The 17,598-nt window shown below is 46.4% G+C and overlaps 1 protein-coding gene and 1 long non-coding RNA gene across 2 annotated transcripts; both read left to right on the top strand.

Moving 5' to 3' along the window:
• The first annotated feature begins 344 nt into the window (after nt 1-344).
• Nucleotides 345-5,250, top strand: LOC135307536 (uncharacterized). Its single transcript, XR_010368273.1, has 4 exons — nt 345-630; nt 1,645-1,797; nt 2,946-3,063; nt 4,018-5,250. It is a non-coding gene; the product is annotated as an uncharacterized LOC135307536 (long non-coding RNA).
• A 381-nt stretch (nt 5,251-5,631) lies between these two features.
• Nucleotides 5,632-11,062, top strand: LOC135308287 (TOG array regulator of axonemal microtubules protein 2-like). The gene is made up of 5 exons (XM_064433226.1): nt 5,632-5,703; nt 6,876-7,092; nt 8,176-8,262; nt 9,554-10,108; nt 10,588-11,062. Exons 1-4 carry the CDS (start codon nt 5,632-5,634, stop codon nt 9,787-9,789), a joined length of 612 nt encoding a protein of 203 aa, XP_064289296.1. The 3' UTR covers nt 9,790-10,108; nt 10,588-11,062.
• Nucleotides 11,063-17,598: the final 6,536 nt, after the last annotated feature.

Below are 17,598 nucleotides of genomic sequence, written 5' to 3'. Positions count from 1 at the left end.
TTTCTGCCTGGGTGCTTCAACTACAGGTGTTGCTTTTTTGAACAGGAGCATCTGACTGTTTTATCTTTATGCCTTGTGCCTTTATGGTTTGAAAGCAGCCCTTTCTTTATTTTGCTTCTATGTTTTTCAAATAAAAGGGCCTAAAATCAAAGCAGTAGACATTATAGAAGGTTTAAGTGGAACACTTTAGTGAAGCCTATTTTTCATGCCTGCAGTAAGAAGGTGTGTGGGCAGAAACTGGTGCCAGAGTAAGTGTCTTTCATGCTTGGGCTCTTCTGCTCCTACTGTGCTTTTATACACAGTGGGACGTGTTGTGATTTCCTGGGAGTCTTGTCTAAGGAAACTGGTTTTCTTTGCAAGGTGATGCTTATGTTTCCCCTCATGACTTCCCCAGGTGACCAACCTCCGGTCCAACGTGTCCTGCTCTGCAGTTGTCACTCTGGGAGAGCTCTTTGCGATCTTGGGGAAGGACATGGACTCCGAGGTGGATCAGATTGCTACAGTCCTTCTCCACATGTTGCGGAACTCCCCAGAGTTTATTCAGAAGGCAGCCTGTCAGAGCCTGGGCATGATGGTAGAGAACGTGATTCCTACACGAGCAATGACTGCTCTCATGGACAATGGAGTCAAGTAGGTTCTTCTTCTTTCTGTGATATTCTTGACCTTCTAGTGTGTGGGTGAGGGAAGGGATGACAGAGAGAACAGGAATGGTGGAAGGGAAGGGCCCTGTATCCTGCATCTCCTGTGGACTCAGTGACTTGATTCTCTGATCAACCTCATTTCTCCTTTCTGAGAAATAAGGAGGGTACTTGCTGGGGCATGGAGCACATCAGGGAGAATGTGCTGGGTGTGGCACAGCCTGCACAGCAGATGCAGCTCCTGCCAAAAGGAGTCTTGTGTGACTGTCCTGGCCTTAGAGCTGTGTTTTCTATTCAAACTGATGTTTCATGTTAGCCCTGAGATGATGAAGCACTTTCCAGGCACCCTCACTGGCTGAGTGCCATGTGACAGCTGAAGCAAATGCTGCCTGAAGTGTTGGTGCTGGGCCTGATAGTTCCCAAGAGACAGTCTCTAGAATAGGACAAGCTGTCTGAACTGACTGCCACCCTTTCCTCAGCTTTGGAATATGGTAAAGCACTCAGACGTATCCCTTGCCAAGCTTTACAAAAGAAACAGGCTGCATTGCTGGGTGTTCCTCAACTTCACGGCCCACGGCGTGTTTTCTCTGCATTTGTGTTTTCCCAGGGGTCTGCAGATTTGGGGATGAATGGGTGGAAAGAGCCTCATCCTGCTGCAGCTCTGGGTAGTGGGTGCCCTCTGATGGGTCAGCACGAATTGTCCTTAATTTCTAAATAATTCATATGTAACCTATTACTTTAATCTTTCTCCGAGTAAACTTTGGGAAAGAAATTGAGCATCCAATAGTGCAGGGAGACTGAATGCTTCCCTTTTCCATGCAGACAGCCCATCTGTACAATGCTAACTTTGTGTTTATCTGAGGACAGAACCTTCTACATGTGTCTGCAGCTGCAGGGAGAAGCCAGGCTCCTTCCCCCAGCAAGGACAGGGAGCAGGCTGTGGCCAAGGCCTGTGCTGCTGCTGCTCCTTCTCCCTGTGTCCCAGGGTTTGCTCTCTCCTTCCCAGGAGCTGCTACGTCCCGGCACGGAAGTGTACGGCCGAACTCCTCCTGTCCTTGATGGAGAAAATGGGAGTCACGAAGCTGGCAGGCACACCCAGGGCTGAGAGGCTGGCACAGGTGGCAGGGACACTCGCTCAGGACAGTCACAAGGACACGAGGTAATGATCTTCTTTCACCTCCTAAAACAGGAAAACCGTTTTGTGTTTGGCTTTAAGCTAAAACCAGAAAGAGTGGAAACTCAAGGCAATAATAAGTGACCTCACAGTGTGGCTAAGGGGCATAGAATCATGAAATATGCAGAGTTGGAGGGGAGCCATGTAGATCATCCAGTCCAGCTCCCGGCCATGTGCAGGACAGCCCAAGAGTCACTCCACGTGCCTGAGAGCATTGTCCAAACGCTTCTTGAGCTCTGTCAGGCTTGGTGCTGTGACCACTGCTCTGGGTTGTCTGGGGAAATGACTGTACTGGGTAACCTGAGGTTGGCAGCAAGGAGCATTGCCAGCTCCCTGTGACTTGCGAGATTCTTTACTGAGATTACAAGAGCTCTGATTAGCCAGTCCAACAGTTTTGTTTAGCCTTAGGCGCACAAGAGAAAGCCAAGTGTAGGCTAATGTTCATCACTGAAGGATCCCAAACATCTGTTTCTCATTAACTTAAGACTTCCCTAGAAATATTTTAGAGGTCTTTAGCCAATGTATTCAGTCTTTCTAAACCTCTTCTGCAGATTTCTAGAGTGCTATTATCTGTGGCTCAGTGACCTCCAAATTTCTTCTTGAAGACAATTGTGGTTTCCTAGTGGCAAAATCACCCCAAGCCACCAAAATCCCCTTCCTTTGATGGTGAAATTCCCATTAATAGCTGCCAAGAACACCAGAGCAACTGGCTGCCCATGTGTATACAGATAGTATAGAATAGTCAAAAGCAAGGATGAGGTGTTTTGTCCTGGCTTCCCTGCCAGTTAAAGGAAGGAAAATGTATGTGCAAGGGCAGCAGAACACTGCTAATAGGCTCTGACAACAAAGCAGATGTGTTTCCCTTGTTGCCTGGGATCCTTTGATCCCACAGAAGCACACCCTCAGTTTCAGAGAGAAATGGTATTTTTCTGTTGGCCCACATTCTCCTCTTGCCTCTTGTGTTCAGCTGACAGCACTGTGCAGTGTCAAGTGAGGTAAATCCCCCTCTTTGCTGAGTCTAGGTAACGCCTTCTCATGCAAACATTGCACCCGATGAGTTTAAGGCATCAGCCTCTTCTGTTAACACTTTTCCTTTGTTCACTTTTCTTTTGTTTCCTTCCTTCCTTCCTTAGGCATTATGGACAGGAGATGGTGAAGATGTTGCTTAGTAATCAAAAATTTAAAAAGCTTTTGGAACAATCTCTTTCCACGCATGACCTGGAAGATATCCTGAAGAGAATTAAGAAGAAAGTAAGTGCTTGGCAGGACAAATGTCTCCTTTGTGCAAGTATTGCCACTGCTAATAGGAGATCAAATATACCCAATGTGTCTGTATCTCATTCCTCTTTTGCTGAATCATTTTATTCCTGAAAATGAGCTGTTAATCCTCAGCCTGTTCTTCTGCAGACCACACAGGAACTGTATTCTTAGGGGAAAAGTAGGGTTTTGAATACTTTGAATATGGGTCACAAAGAGGAAAGGGAGAGAGGAGAAAATGGGTTTACATTCATGTTTAAGCCCCCACAGCACTCTCCCTACCCTGCCCTCAGTAAAGCAATTAAGTGACAATAGTGCTTCTGAACATAACAGAGTCTTTGCAAAAGAGACTCTAAGTCTCTTAGTACTACCAAGAAAATTTCCAAATATACAAAAGATGTCCAAGTCAATCCTAAATACTACAATTATTTTAGGACTACTGCCCTGCTGTCAAGCCCTGTGGAGCTGGAAGAAGCTTGGTAAATTCAGCAGCATCCAGTGGAAAATCATTTTTTTGATTGGGAGGGATTTTATTCTTTTTATCTACATTACAGAAGGGAGTTTTTCTTTGTGCAGGGGCAGGGAGAGTAAGTGTTGAACCAAATCAACTTCCAACACAATGGGCCAACCCCCAAAGAGTCCAATTTTTTCTGCTGCTTCCTTTAAGACCACTCATTGCCTACCAGTTTGCATAATTCCCATTTATGGTCAAAACTCATAAATTTGGGATTTTAGACAGCAGCTCAGTCTGGTAGCACCCATAACCTGCCTTGGGCTACCAAAAACAAAGAGCTGGCATCACTGAATCTCTGGTCTGTTTATTTCTGTAAGTTAGGAAATGTTTCCCTAGGCCTTGGTAGCAGTGATCCTGGTTCTAACTGGTGTTTTAAAGAGGGAATTTCCTAGTTCTATTCTAAAGATTGATGGGGTTTCTCTGTGTCTCTGTAGGGGATGGAAAACCAGAAGGCTGAACACCCACCTGTGCAGGAGCCGGTGAAGAAGAGGAATGAAGGCTCCAAGGAGCCCCAGGCCACATCACCTCCTAGCAAACGGTACTGAGCACTTTTGCCAGATGTGACAAAGCCCATGACATGCTTCACATGCCTCTTCCTCAGGCACATCTTTCTGATGGAGATGACCAGTGTCAAAGATTGTTTCCTTTCCCTACAAATGCTCTAGGATAAAAAATATCTATTTCTGCATTGTGTTGAACACAGCTTCTCTGGAGGGCTTTCCACAAATACTGGGCGACAAAAAGTCACCCATTGCTTGCAGTTCAGATGATCCAGTGCAGTGGCAAGGGCAGGGCTGTGGAGGCTAGGAGAGGGCCAAGTCTCTGCTGCCTGACTTGAGACAAGTAAATTCAACCAGGGTTTTTTTCATCCAAGTGGAGTCCTTTTTAGATGGGTGTTTTAATGAGAAGTCCCAGTGTAGAGGCAGGATGCCATTCCTCAAACAAGCAGTTCCCTTCCATGAGGTTTGGTCTAGCTGATTGTTGGTTTTCTTACCCTCAAACAGCAGTACCAAGTTTGAGTAGTAAGGAGCAAGACAATTCCTAAGCCATTTTGGTCAACAGGTATCTCAAGGTGGACTTTTTGTCTTGTGATTCCTGCCCTTCCTACAGTTTGCTTGATGGACAGCGTGTTTGGTTTATTTCCCCCTGTGCTGCAATCAGCATTTAAGACAGGAATTTGGTCCTTGCTGTCTCGTCATGCCAGTGGCAGAGCTACTTGTACTGTTTTCCTCTGACAACAGAGGGGGATTTATTTAGCTCTGTCATGCTCAGCAGTGGCAAGAAAGTGACCACATGCCTCAGTAGCATAGCTAGCATCTTCCCATTCTCATGGAAGAGGCAGGTTGATCCAAGAGGATTATTCCCAGTGGGTTTGTTACGCTGTGCATCTAGTTTCTAGGGAAGCAAATGAAATGTGAGCGTAGTTCTGGGATGTCTGATTTCTGTTTTTCTCTCTGTTACTGATTTTCTGGATCATTTAGCTATGCCCCTGTTCATCTGTTCAGATGCATCTGAGCTACTTTTGCAGATTGTCATGCCTGGTTGTAGAGACACTTCTCCAGAGTGATGAGTTTCCTTATTGTAAGACACACACATCCCGTATGAGGAGGCATTTAAACTTGGAAGCAGTGTCTCTCTTTCCCCACAAAGTAACGTGGCCTGTGTGTCTTAGAAGCCATCTGAAGATAGAGCAGATGCATCTCATCCTTGGTTTTGCTGCGTGAGCACTAGAAGAATGTGACTTGCAGATTGTTTCCCATAATGATTGTCATGAGGTCCACGTTGTTCTTCACTTCAGAGCCTCATGATTTTCTAGCTTGAAATCACATCATTAGGAAAGCTCCCCAAGATGTTTGGCTCACAATTAACTGAAGGGATTATCAGAAACAGATCCTAATTTGACTTTGTTTTCCAGGGCAAAGTCTGCCACTGGTGGACACCGCCTACACCGTGCAAGAGCCCAGGTCACATTACCTGCATCTGTGGAAGAAAGGGAGCTGCTCCAGAAGCTTTACCATCTCCTGGAAGCCAAGGCGTTCCAGACACGGATGGAAGGAGTGGCACTCCTCCTAGACCTGTCTAAAACCAGACCCCAGCTGATCTCCACTAACATTGTCCAAGTATGTAGGATATCTTCATTGCTCCTTTCATTTAGCTCCTTTCCCAAGCCTGCGGAAGTAAAGTTAATTCAGTGTGTCTTGGCACTATATCCTGGCTGTTTGGGACAGACTGGCCCTTCTTATCCAGACAAATTAATTGAGCTCCAGGCTTCAGGACAAGTTATTTCAGTCCAGCTGTATTTTTCTGGCAGGTGCCTATTGCTGCTGTTCATCAGATGATGGCAGAATTTTCTGCTGGTGTAACCTCTGCTGTCTCCTACTCCCAGTTGGGTTAAGTGGAGGGAATTGAGCCATTGAAGACATGGCAATTATTTTCTAGAGAAAAAATGGGTTTGCATGGGGAAGAGAAGTATCAGGCTGGGTTGGTTTAAACAAAATGTTTTTAAAATGATACTTCTGTGAACTCCATCTTGTCTTGCACAGGTAAAACTCATTTCCATCCTCGTCCCTATTCCTCTTGGTAAAGATGGTGCTCACCCTTCTTGGGGGGCCTTTTTTTTCTCTTTGGAAAGGAAGAAAACAAATAAGGACAGATCCATCCCTTCTCCTCCCTGTAGCTGCTTTTCCCCTTTTTCCAGAAAAGTGTGCCTGATAATGTGGCTGTCAAGGGACTGAACCTGCTGGAATGAGAGCTGTACAGCACATTATATTTCACAAGTCCACCTGTTAGTCAGAGCAATGGTCTGGATCCTGGAAGAGTTGATCTGAGCCCTGCCCTTCTCCAGACACAGGTTCTGAGACAGAGAAAATAAAACTTAGATCTCCTCCAGCCATAGTTTAGGCAAAATCATAGCTGCCCTCAATACTTGAGGCAACTGTATAAAAAACTGGGCATTGTAAACATCTGCTTCCATACTTGTAAAGCAAAGGTAGTCTTTTGAATTAATAAATGGAATTGATTCAATGATTTATAGGATGAGAGAAACACCATAGGAATTTTTCTGTCCCCACCCAAACCTCTTAAAAACAGATGAAAATCTTTCAAGCAGCATGAGGTTGTGCAACCATTCCAGTGAGTGGCCCACAGGAAAACAGTGAAAATGTGCAAGCAAGGGCTGACCTGAGAGAAAGGATCACTTTCATCTTTTAGATTCCTGAGTGCTCATTTCTACATCGCTTCTTCAAAAAAGGTCATTTTAATCAAGCTTTCATGTTGTTTGTTCTCTTCACAGATTTTTGATTATTTTGGCCTGAGAATCTGTGACACACATAAGAAAGTGAAGCAGAAGGCGCTGGAGGCGCTGGCAGAAATCATAGGACTCCTGCAGGATGCCATGAACCCATTGATGATCCGTTTGGTTGAAGGCATAACAAAGAACCTAAACTCAAAGGATCCTGGGGTTCATGCTGCAGCTATGACGGCTCTGGACCAATCTGTTGTGCATTTAGGTAAGGCTGAGCCCTGGCATGGACTCTCCTCACCTGTGTCTCTGTCTCTCCGACACAAGAGAACGCTGAGTGCCTTGGTAGCTGTTGCTGTCTGTGGAATGCTCCAGCTGACACCCACCAGAAGCTGTGCAGGTGCAGTCCTTATGCACCATCCCCAACTGGCTGGAATGTGCAGCAGCATTTCCCAACAGTCCCAGGAGCCCTTGGCTCTGTGCTGCTGGTCTGAAGAGCAAGTCCTGGACTAGAGCTTTGCTGCAATTCAGAGGCAAAGGGGTTTTGGAGTTTGCTTGGGCCCCGTCTGACTTGCCAAATGAACAGCTTTGCTGTAGGCATGAAGGGACACCGGCCCATCAGAGCTTCTGCACAGCAGCCACCTGGAAGGCTCTACATTATAGGCAGTAGCTGCCTGTTTTCCACCTTTCTTCTTTGTCTTCTTTTTTCAAAGGGGACCATAGGATTCATCAAGTTCATTTCTTTATAACACATGGGTCAAAATCCATCTGTCAATGATGCCTTGTTCCACACGTTGTTTTGCATGGGAGAAGAAGGAAATGGCAAATACCTACAGAGGCAAGGGCAGCTGTAAATTTTTCTGCCACACAGATTGATGTCAGGTCTGAAAATGCCACACTGGGGGAATATGGCTGAACAATGGAGTGTTGAAGAGGCAGGTCTTCAAGGGGAGTTTCCACTTTCTCCACCTCAGCTGCTCTGTGAAGTCAGGGATTACCTGACTCAGTGCCTCTCTGTGTCCCAAGTATGGGCTTCTTCCTTTTGGCTCTGCGATGCAGAACCTTTTCACTGCTTCCATGTGACTGAACTCTTGAGGACCCTGATGTGAAATATTTTAACATAGCTCCTGGTGGAGCAGACAACTTTGGATTTACAAATGTGAAAGGAGAGCTTTTCTTTTGGCGTTTTAAACACCAACAAGTAGGCTGGAAGGAAAGAAGAAAAGGATTAAAAAATCAGCAGAAATGGACTTTATTGTATAAAATGGGGTTGCCCCTGCTTTTTCCCTTGCCACTGTCCTCTCTCCTATGCCCTCAGAAGAGTGAACAGAAACGTGTGTTTCACTTGTAGATGAAGTATCACTGATGAAAGAGCTCTGCCACCAATGGAGACAACTGAGAGGCCAAGCTCTGCTGGATGTCACGGAACGTATCACAGGTACGGCCTCCCCTTCTAAGCCAAGAGGTCTCCGAGGGAGTATTTACAGGGAATGCCAGTGAACAGACAGTAGAGTAGTTCCTCCACATCAGGAGGTGCTGAGCTCTCACTGGGGCCCTTCTCAAGTCCCATAGTGGCCAGTGTCTTTAATTGCATTTAAACTCAAATGAAGTCCAGTTTTTGAATGGGTACCATAACCCTTTTCCTGCTTAGCCAAATTGGTTTTGGGTACTTTCAGGAGCTCTTTCAATGTTGATGACTGCTGGTGGATTAACAGCATAGAGGAAATGAAGTTTCTTCCACCACAGAATAGTAAATGGCTACTACATAACAGTTTGCCTGATCAGGAAACAAGACTGGTCTCCTGAGCATTTCAGGTTTTGATCTTTCAGCCAAATCTGCCATGCAAGGAGTCTGTTGGTAGTCACTTTTTGTCTGTGTTTGATATAGTTCAGTTCAGAAAATAAGCAGAGAGCAGATTCCAGAGGCAATCTGAGAAAACCCTTGTGTTTTGGCTAAATTTCAGTCCCCTATGTAGCCTTTTTCTCTCTCTATGCCCCTATTTCAGTGCACATTTTAAGAAGAAATGCTATTAACATTGGGAGGGGAAATGTCATTAAAATGTGGAGATGCTCAAGTGACAGGGCAAATGCCAGGGCAATGGGTCTGGGTAATTCTCCAAGACACCCTGAGGTTTGAAACAGCTCTTTGTTGGAAGCCACAAAAGCATTCTGCCAAAGACACCAGCTAGTCTCTGGTGGTTCTCATCCAGCTGTCAAGTAGCAGCCATCTCTGGTGGGCTGGAGTTTTGGAGTGTGTTCTAATACTGCCCTTTGCTGTGGGCCATGGAGCAAAGGGGAGAGCCAGATTAGACTTTTGGCCCTTGACATCAAAGTTACAAAAATGGAATAATTGCTTTTATTAGGAATCTCTCAATTGTCTCTCTAGGGTGCATTTCCAAATCTTCTACGTGGGTTTAGACAACTTGTAAATGGAAATAGTAGGCAATTTGACGTTTCATTCATTGTTCATGCAGAAAGAAATTGTGCAATAATTGAGTAAAGGTACAAAGTCTGCCACAGGTACAAGGCTCTGGTTGGAGATATTAGTCCCGAGGGGTTGGTGGTTGTGTTTCAAGGATGATCAGCGGCTTTGCCCATTTCTGGGTTGTGGGGCTGTGTGTGCTGTTTCACTGATCTTGGCCCGAGAGGCTTCCAAGAGGCAAGAGCAGAGGTAGATCCCTGTTTGCATGGAGGCTGGTGGGTAAGCAGCTGTGTCTCTCTCCCGGCAGTGCTTGTGGAATGGGCTCATGCCAGGAGCCCTGAAGCGGTCGAGCGCTACGCCCTGCCCGTGCTCTGGTCCTGCCTGGAGAACAAGGCGCTGCCTGTGCGAAGCGCCAACGTCTGCGCTGTGGTCACCAAGCTGGCCTGTGCCCTCTGCGAGGCACTGGGCAGCCAGATCATTAAGTTTGCTGACAGCACACCTCCACACGTGCAGGAAAACCTCAACAGCCTTCTGGGCTGGTGAAGGTTTGATGTTCTCCAGAAAGCGGACAAATTTCTGAGCTGGACACCACCGGACGTGACTTTTCAGCTGTGCCAGAAATGACAAAATACTAAGGAAGGGTGTGCATCTGCCCCCGCTCTGTTATCAGCATTGCCCTTCCTAGTCATGACATGGGGGGCCTGAAGCAACAGCAGACTGATGACGAGGTAAAGATGAAGTATGGATCAGCCTCAAGTGAATCCAGACAGAGGAAAAGGTGAAGACTAAGCATGGATCAGCCTGAAGCAACTGCAGACTGAGGACAAGGTGAAGACCAAGCATGGATCAGTCTCACACAGAGGTGTGGTGGGAGCTGGGCCGCTCTCTGTTGGGAGGAAGGGTCTTGTGGCAGCCCAGAGAGGCTGTGCACATTGGCAGGGAACATTGGCTTGAATTACACAATGGCTGTACACATTGTGCCCTGCATGTGCCCTGCAATGAGCTGTGCTGCTGGCAGTGCCCCGTGGAGCTGTAGGGCTGCTCAGCTGTGGGGCAGGGAGAGCAGCAGCAGGGTGCATGTGCAGCTGAGCCATGGCTGGAGAGCACAGGGCTCTGGGCTCCCTGCTGTCCCAGGGCAGCCCAGAGGCCAGGCTGTTCCTGTGGCAGCTCTGTGGAAGTGGGGCAGGGTTTTCCTCTGGTCTGCTTCAAGTTGCAGCCAGCAGGAGCATGTTTCCCTGTGCAGCTCTTTAGAAATTTCCAAGGAATCTGTCCCATTAAATACGGAGCTTCAGATGCTTTAGGTTTGCATTCCAGGCTCTGTTAAACTTTGTGTCTCCACAGATACGACTGGCTACAGTCTTTCCAAGAAGTTTTCTGTGGACATTTCTGATACTCCCTTACCAAGAAAGTCCTTGCCTCCAGTCCAGAAATGCTCTTTCCTCCAAGATCAGGAAGAAGCTGCCAACTGTCCAAAGAATGTTTCAAGAATAGGATTTAGGCTTTAGGATTATCAAGAATAGGATTCATTAAGAATAGGATTCATCAAGAAAAGTATTCATCAACAATAGGATTCATCAAGAATAGGATTCATCAACTATAGGATTCATCAACAATAGGATTTAGGATTTTGGAATAGGTTTAAGCTTCATAGTTGCAGATGTATCTATGTTCTGATAGTTTTGAATAAATGTGTTTGATTGTATATTTAAATTTTGATGACATATTTTAATTGTATATATTTTATTTTGATGATTTAAAAAAACTTTAATGAATCAATTAAATTTAAATAAACCAAAAGAAGAATGTGACACCAGGATCTCCTGGAGATTATGGGAGTGCAGTGTCTCACCACATCCTTTCTTCACGGGGCCTCTCTTCTTCCTCTTTTGCCATGTTTTCTTTGTGTCACTTGTGCTGCTGTTTTCAACTTGTCATGACAACAGGGCCACACATTGACATGTTTGGGGGACAATGGATCCAAAAGATCCTGTATGGTCAAAAGTTTTCTACCTAGATGAGTTCTGTGCTCACCAAAGGCCTGAGCAAAGAAACAAAGAGAAGTGTGCCCAAATGCCAAAGCTTTGCTCCTTTGCCATCTCGCACAGAGCTGGCTCACAGGTGTCTTCAATCACAATTTCATAGGTAAGAAGAGGTCGTGTATTTCACTGGGAAACGATGCACTGCTTTGGAAAAGTCATCTGTATATAGATTTACCCAGGCCAGCAGTCCAACTTCGTTGTTTGCAACTTGTTTGCAGAAGGATGAGTGGACTGGGAGGCCAATAACGGGTGACAAGGTTTCCTCAAACCTAAAGTGCAGCCTGTGTGCCATTCAGCCCAGAGCTGAGGGATCATTTGTTCCCATGGACCACTGCCTGCCAGGGTAATGAATTCCTGCATAGCTGGAACAAGCAATTCAGGATTCTGCTCCAGAATTGCTTGGTGGGCTGCGTAATCATTGACAATACTCCCTATCCAGAAATTCTTTTGCAGTTTCCTTTCATAGTCTTTTGAAGCTTTTAAAGTTCACATTTCAATTTGCTTTGCCTTAAGGGAAAACACTTCCTGGGCCCAATGCATACTGCAAGCTCTTGACAGCAAAGTCCTCATGGTTGCCAGCTTGTGATGTTACAGAAGAAACTGCGTGTGAATGCGTTAATTAGGTTTTCTGATGGAAAAACTCTATGTCACGTGGCTGCCTGTGTTTGCTTAGCTATGAGTCTAGTCCTGGCCTAGTAAAGCCCAGGCAGGGTGGCATGTTGCAGGGAAAACAAGTCCGTGTGCTTATGGGGTTGCCATCAGCAGCAGAGTGAACGTGTGCTTTGGGGCTTTCTCTGGAGACACAATTAGGGACCTGCTCCATGCCACAATATTCTCTTAGATCTTTCTAAAATATTCTAAAAAGGGCAGTGAAACTTCACATCTCCTTGCAAAGCCACTGTTTGAATAGGGGCATTCTTGTCCCTCCTCAAAGCCATTGCTGTTGCAGACCAGAAACATGAACATCCACAAACAGGAACAATGCGAGGACCTCCAGCTGCTGCTTCAGAGCACTGGGAATGCAGACCTGGGTATTACTAATGTGAACACTTAATTAGCATTTCATTCTCCTTCACAATATCCAGATCTCTGGGTTTTTAGTTTCAGCAGCTGCTGGACTGGCTCTAGGGAAGAACAGTAAATGGGAAACAGCGACTGCCAGCCTTGCAGGGGTGGGGGAAAACCTGGAGTGTCTGCGTCAAAAGATGAATGGGAAGAGTGTAAATGCCAAAGCCAAAGCTTTGTTAGGATAGCAGGATCAGTTCTTTACTGCATGCTTGCATGAAGGTCATGTGGGACCTCCTTTTTGTATCTCATGTAAAAAAGGAGGTCTTAATAATACCATGCTACTTAAACCCACATTGTGATGTAGCTCTGTAGTGGTTCACAATGAAGCAGATTGCATGCTTTGTCACTGCCAGCCCTGGTGACCCTGTGAGGGACTGTAGTGTATGCCATGCCTGTTTTACATCCAAGCAAAGCTTGATTTTGCTTATTAGTATAGAATAAATACAAGAATAGTAAAATGGACAACTAAACTGGCCACTTTGGAGGATATGCTCATGGTTTCACACATCACTCCTATACCGCATGCTCTCAAGGCTTGCACTCATCATGAAATATTTTAATAGAAAAACTCAGATCCCCTCTTACATCTGAATAAAATTGCATCAGATCATCAAGAATTCTGCAGGCAGGAACAAGACAAAAGCCTTCTGACTCTCGCTTTAAGCTGTCCTGGATTTCTGCAGCTCTTTCTGAAAGCTGCTATAGGCAGAGTGTTTGTAGTTGTTTTTATGGGCTTTATGAAAGATATGTGGAACAGTCTGCAGGGCTCTCTGAGCAGAAAACTGCTTGTCCAAGCCCAGGGACATCGTGCTGGCAGAAGTGGAACGGCCCCGCTCCCAGCCCAAGAGTGTGAGCTGTGCCACGCTGGGCAGAAAAGACACGAGGGTCTCCAGCCCAGCTGATTCCCCTGCCGTGACCACTCCACAGAGCTCTGCCATTGGGAGAAAGTCCCAGATGCCAGACGAGCCACCGAACTTTCATCTCCTGCTGGAATTGCTCCGTGACAGCTCCTGTTCTTCCTGAGGGAGAACCCGGAGCCATCTTGTGACGCGTGTCCTGGGGGGATTGTCCTCCGGCATTTTGGGCCTTTGTTCCAGAGGGGGGACAGTGAGGTCTGACAGTTTGATATCTAGAAGTCACTGGCCTTTTTTCTTTAGTTTTCATTTCCTGTTGCTGGAAGGGGATTGTTGGAACAGTTTAGAGGACACAACTTATTGTTTTAAGTTGTCTCAAACTGCATGGGATAGATGGCTTCACACAGGAACATCCGCAATGCTGCTGAGGGGAAGGCACAGAGGGAGACAAACCCAGTATTTCTGAGGGAAATTCCTTGGCACCAAACCAACCTGAGTCATCAAACAGTGCACCTGATGTTTCGAGACATGGGCCAAAGGGGAACCCTTGCAGTGTGTTTGGTCCAGGCCGGGCTATGCTCAAGGCAAAGGTGTGTCAGTGCACTTGGCTCCTCGTCTCCTCCTTGTGTCCAGCACAAACAGGAGCCCAGAGCTCCTGCAGAAACCATCACACCAGCCAGTGGGAGCAAACTTTTGTCCAGTGCTCACACAGAGCTGTGGGGTCCAGCACCGCACCTCACTGGGATGAGGAACTGTTCCAGCCCTCTTGGGAGGAGCTAAAAGGGGGTTTGGCTTTCAGATCAGCTCCTTCCCTGCTCTGGATTTGCTGCCCTGGTTGAGCTGCTGCTTGTGGCAACACTTGTTTCCCAGCTGCCAGCCCTGCTCTGCTGGCCAGCAGCCATTGCAGGAGCTTGTGCTAGTGACACTGAACCTTTCTGATCTTCCTCAGGAAAGCTCAGGGCAGAACTGGTCAAAAGAGCATTGCCTGGGTGATGCCTTTGACATTAAATCTTTCTTCTGTTCTCTGTGCCACAGACAGTAATGATTTGAGGAAGCAAGTTTGCTGCTCCAGAAATTCCTTAAATCAGTCAGTTAAACGGTAAGAGAACACGATTTGGGATGTGTAATCTCACTTTAATTCATTGTGCAGAAAGCTACAGTGATCTGTGTGTCTAACCTAAATGACCTTGCCACCAAGAACTTAGAAAAGTGGGAGAGATGGAATCAGGTGCACAGGATCTGCATTGTGATTCTCCCACAGGCCTGAGGACACAGCCCACTTCCACTGGGCCATGGCTTTTTATCCTACATCAAAACTTTGTGCTTCAGGTTGTGGTGGTGAATGCCTCCGGCCTTGTCCAGCCACACGGTGGCCTGAGAAAGGCTTGTGAGGCCTGGGCCTTGCTGAACAGCCCCTGGGCCCAGCTCCTCCTGAGCTTGTCAGAGACACTGAGCACTCCCAGGAGCTTGTGCTGTCTGACGAGCTCCTGGGGTGTCCTGTGAACAGCCTTGGAAACCACTTTTCTTGCCTCAGTGGCACAACATCCTTCTTCTCCCCCTTTCAAAGACAGGCTGCTGACCCACAGTGTGGCCATGATGAAGCATTAACAAAACACCCAATATATAGAGACCTATCTTGCAAAGTTGCCTTAGCCAAGGTGCAAAGCTCCATTCTTGGAACAGATCATCCAACCAGAATTCACCATCCTCTTTAATTTGGGCTGTCAAATCTTTCAGTTTTTGTACGCTTTTGTGAATGGATTCTGAATGATCAGACAGGTTCATACAACACAGTCCTTCAAATTCCTCACAACCATGTCCATGTGCCAGTAAAAGAAAGTCAATTGCTGCTCTCTTTGGAAGCGTAGCATGTCCAACACTATCAACATCGGTCAACATATCACTAATGGCAGAGGATGTGGCATTAGTTTGCTTGCTCAGCCAACACCCAACTCGATCTAATTGTTTCAAAGCCACTGCTGAAGTCAATTGGGGTAAAAATATACTTGCTGAAACCCTTCTTGCAGCTTTCCAAGGCATGAAATCACTCTGACAGTTCTCATCGTAATGATGAGCAGATCTTGTTTTCCTTTGTTTCCTTTTCATGACCGCTTTAGCTGAGGGTGCGATTACAGTGAGCATCCCAATGCCACAAGGGTCACCTTCAAGGTGTGCTGGAATGCCTTGCCAAGCCCTGTCTCCACAAATGAACCAATATCCCTTAGGCAATTGCCGGGGATGTAGGTCAGCCTCAGGAAGCACATCCCAACTGAAGAATTACACCAAAACCTCAAATTTCTATATGCAAAGTAATGGGGAGTAACATTGAAATTTGGAGGATCACCTTTTCGCCAAGCACTAGCTATGAAGGTAAAGCAAAAATCTATTGTTAAAGAACCAAGGATTTCCAATTCTTGGGGTTTAGAAGCTGACCTCGGAAGTTTTTTGGCCCAAAGGTTCCAATTCAGTGTGGGATTGTTTCCATTGTCAATTTCACCTGGCTTACCATTGGATTGTTTTTTGACTAAAGGCAACTCTTTTACTGGCACACCAACCAGACAGGTTGAGAAAGGTTTTTCTGGTTCCGAATTAGACAACCATATGGTATCTGAGCCGGCTGCCTTGGCTAAGGTCACCCAAACATTTGGTTTTGGTTGTTCCACAGGCAATTATGCACGACAAAAAAGAATTAAAACCCACCAATACCAACATACAACTTGCATTTGCTTCATCTTATCCATGAGCTAAATTTTGGCAGAATCCTTACATATATATCCATTTCTAAAATTTTGCTTTCAACAAAAACAAAAACCCAAACTTTTGCCAAAAGTCAGCTCTACAAAACAAACATTTGACATACAATTGACACACTTATAAATAACATTAACACAAAGCCAGAATTTGCAGGTTCCACCGATGAACAAGGAACGTCAGGCGTGACCAGGGATCTCTGTGCTCGGCTCACATCTGCGTACTTGCTTCCTCGGTTCTGGACTTGTCAACACATTCTGGGGTGTGATATGGTTTGACATTTTTGGCTGGGACCCACCTAATTCCAGCACCTGTAGAGACAGAAGCATACCCTTTGCCCCAGGTTATTAATTGGAAAAGACCTTCAATTTGTCCAGATTCAGGGTTTCTAATTAAAACAGGGGGATTTTCTTTCAATTTCACCTGAGTGTTATTTGAAAAATGCCTAAAAATTGATGGATCAGGTTCTGCAAAACGAACTGTTTAGGAAATTAAAAACATACAAAGCTTTGTTCAGTGTCATCTGCGGTGTGACCTCTGCTCCCCCTCTCTGTTGATCTAAAATGCGTTTTAATGTTTGATGTACTCTTTCAATAATTGCTTGGATTGTGGGAGAGTGAGGAATACCACAAACGTTGATGTGATCTTTTGCTTGAGCGAGTGTGGCAGATGCAGGCTCATTTATTCCTGTTTTTGGACTTGACTTAACTTTTAGTTCAGGGAGATTAAGACTCAGGCAATATAGATGGGGGTATTTCCTGCTGGATTTCTCAAGTGATGGAATGTAGGAAGGCCTTCCAGGTGGAAAGAAGTGACGGAGTGCCTGTCTCAGATGAAGAAAGCGAGGCACTGCAAGAAACCAGCATGCCAGGGAACTGCTGTCCTGGGCTCACGAGTCCGACTGACGGTGGTCCTGCAGGCCTTTGCCCATGCCTGCTCCAGCTGGGCCATCTGCAGCCAAAGCTGGAGGTGTGAGTGCAGCAAAGCTGCTGTCCAAGGAACGCAGCACAGCTGCTGTTGAGGCTGACTGTTGCCTGCAGTGTGTGGGGAGGATATTGCCGGCAGCAATTGCCAGAGAGATGCTTGAAGGCATCTCTGGACAGTGGGCTTTTGGGGGGGTCCTTCTACTTCTTGCTCGGGCGGTAAAGACTGTCCCAAGACAATGCTCTTCCCTTTGAAGTGATGAAGAGGAACCACTGAGCTCCTCACCCTTGTTCTTCTCCTCTGCTCTCCACAGCAGCTCCAGCTGCGCCTCTGCGCTGTCTCTCATGGGCCTCTCTGAGATAGCAGCAGCTCTGAGATAGCCACCTCCTGAGAGGGCAGCCCAAGGCTCTGTTCAGAAGAGAGCTGTGCCTCAAGCCTTGAAGCAAGCCTCACAAACTCTTCTCATATAGACACCCACACTTGCAGCCTTCCAGATGCACAACTGAGAGCTGTGGGACATATGCACGCTCATGCCCTGCAGTGCCCTTTCTGAAATGCCTCGGCTGCTTCTGAGGGAGCTGACATGCCACTGCAGCAGCAAAAGAGCTCTGGATTCAATGGGGTCCGGCAAAAAGCGTGCCTGGCATTTGCCTTGTGTGTTGCTCTGTCCAGTGGCCAGTGCCTTGGTTTGCCACCTCATCCCTGCTCTCTGCCAC

The sequence above is a fragment of the Passer domesticus genome, chromosome 9, assembly GCF_036417665.1.
Source record: "Passer domesticus isolate bPasDom1 chromosome 9, bPasDom1.hap1, whole genome shotgun sequence".
Taxonomy (NCBI): domain Eukaryota; kingdom Metazoa; phylum Chordata; class Aves; order Passeriformes; family Passeridae; genus Passer; species Passer domesticus.
Note: the sequence above shows the minus strand (reverse complement) of the source record. Positions and strands in the feature narration are given on the sequence as shown.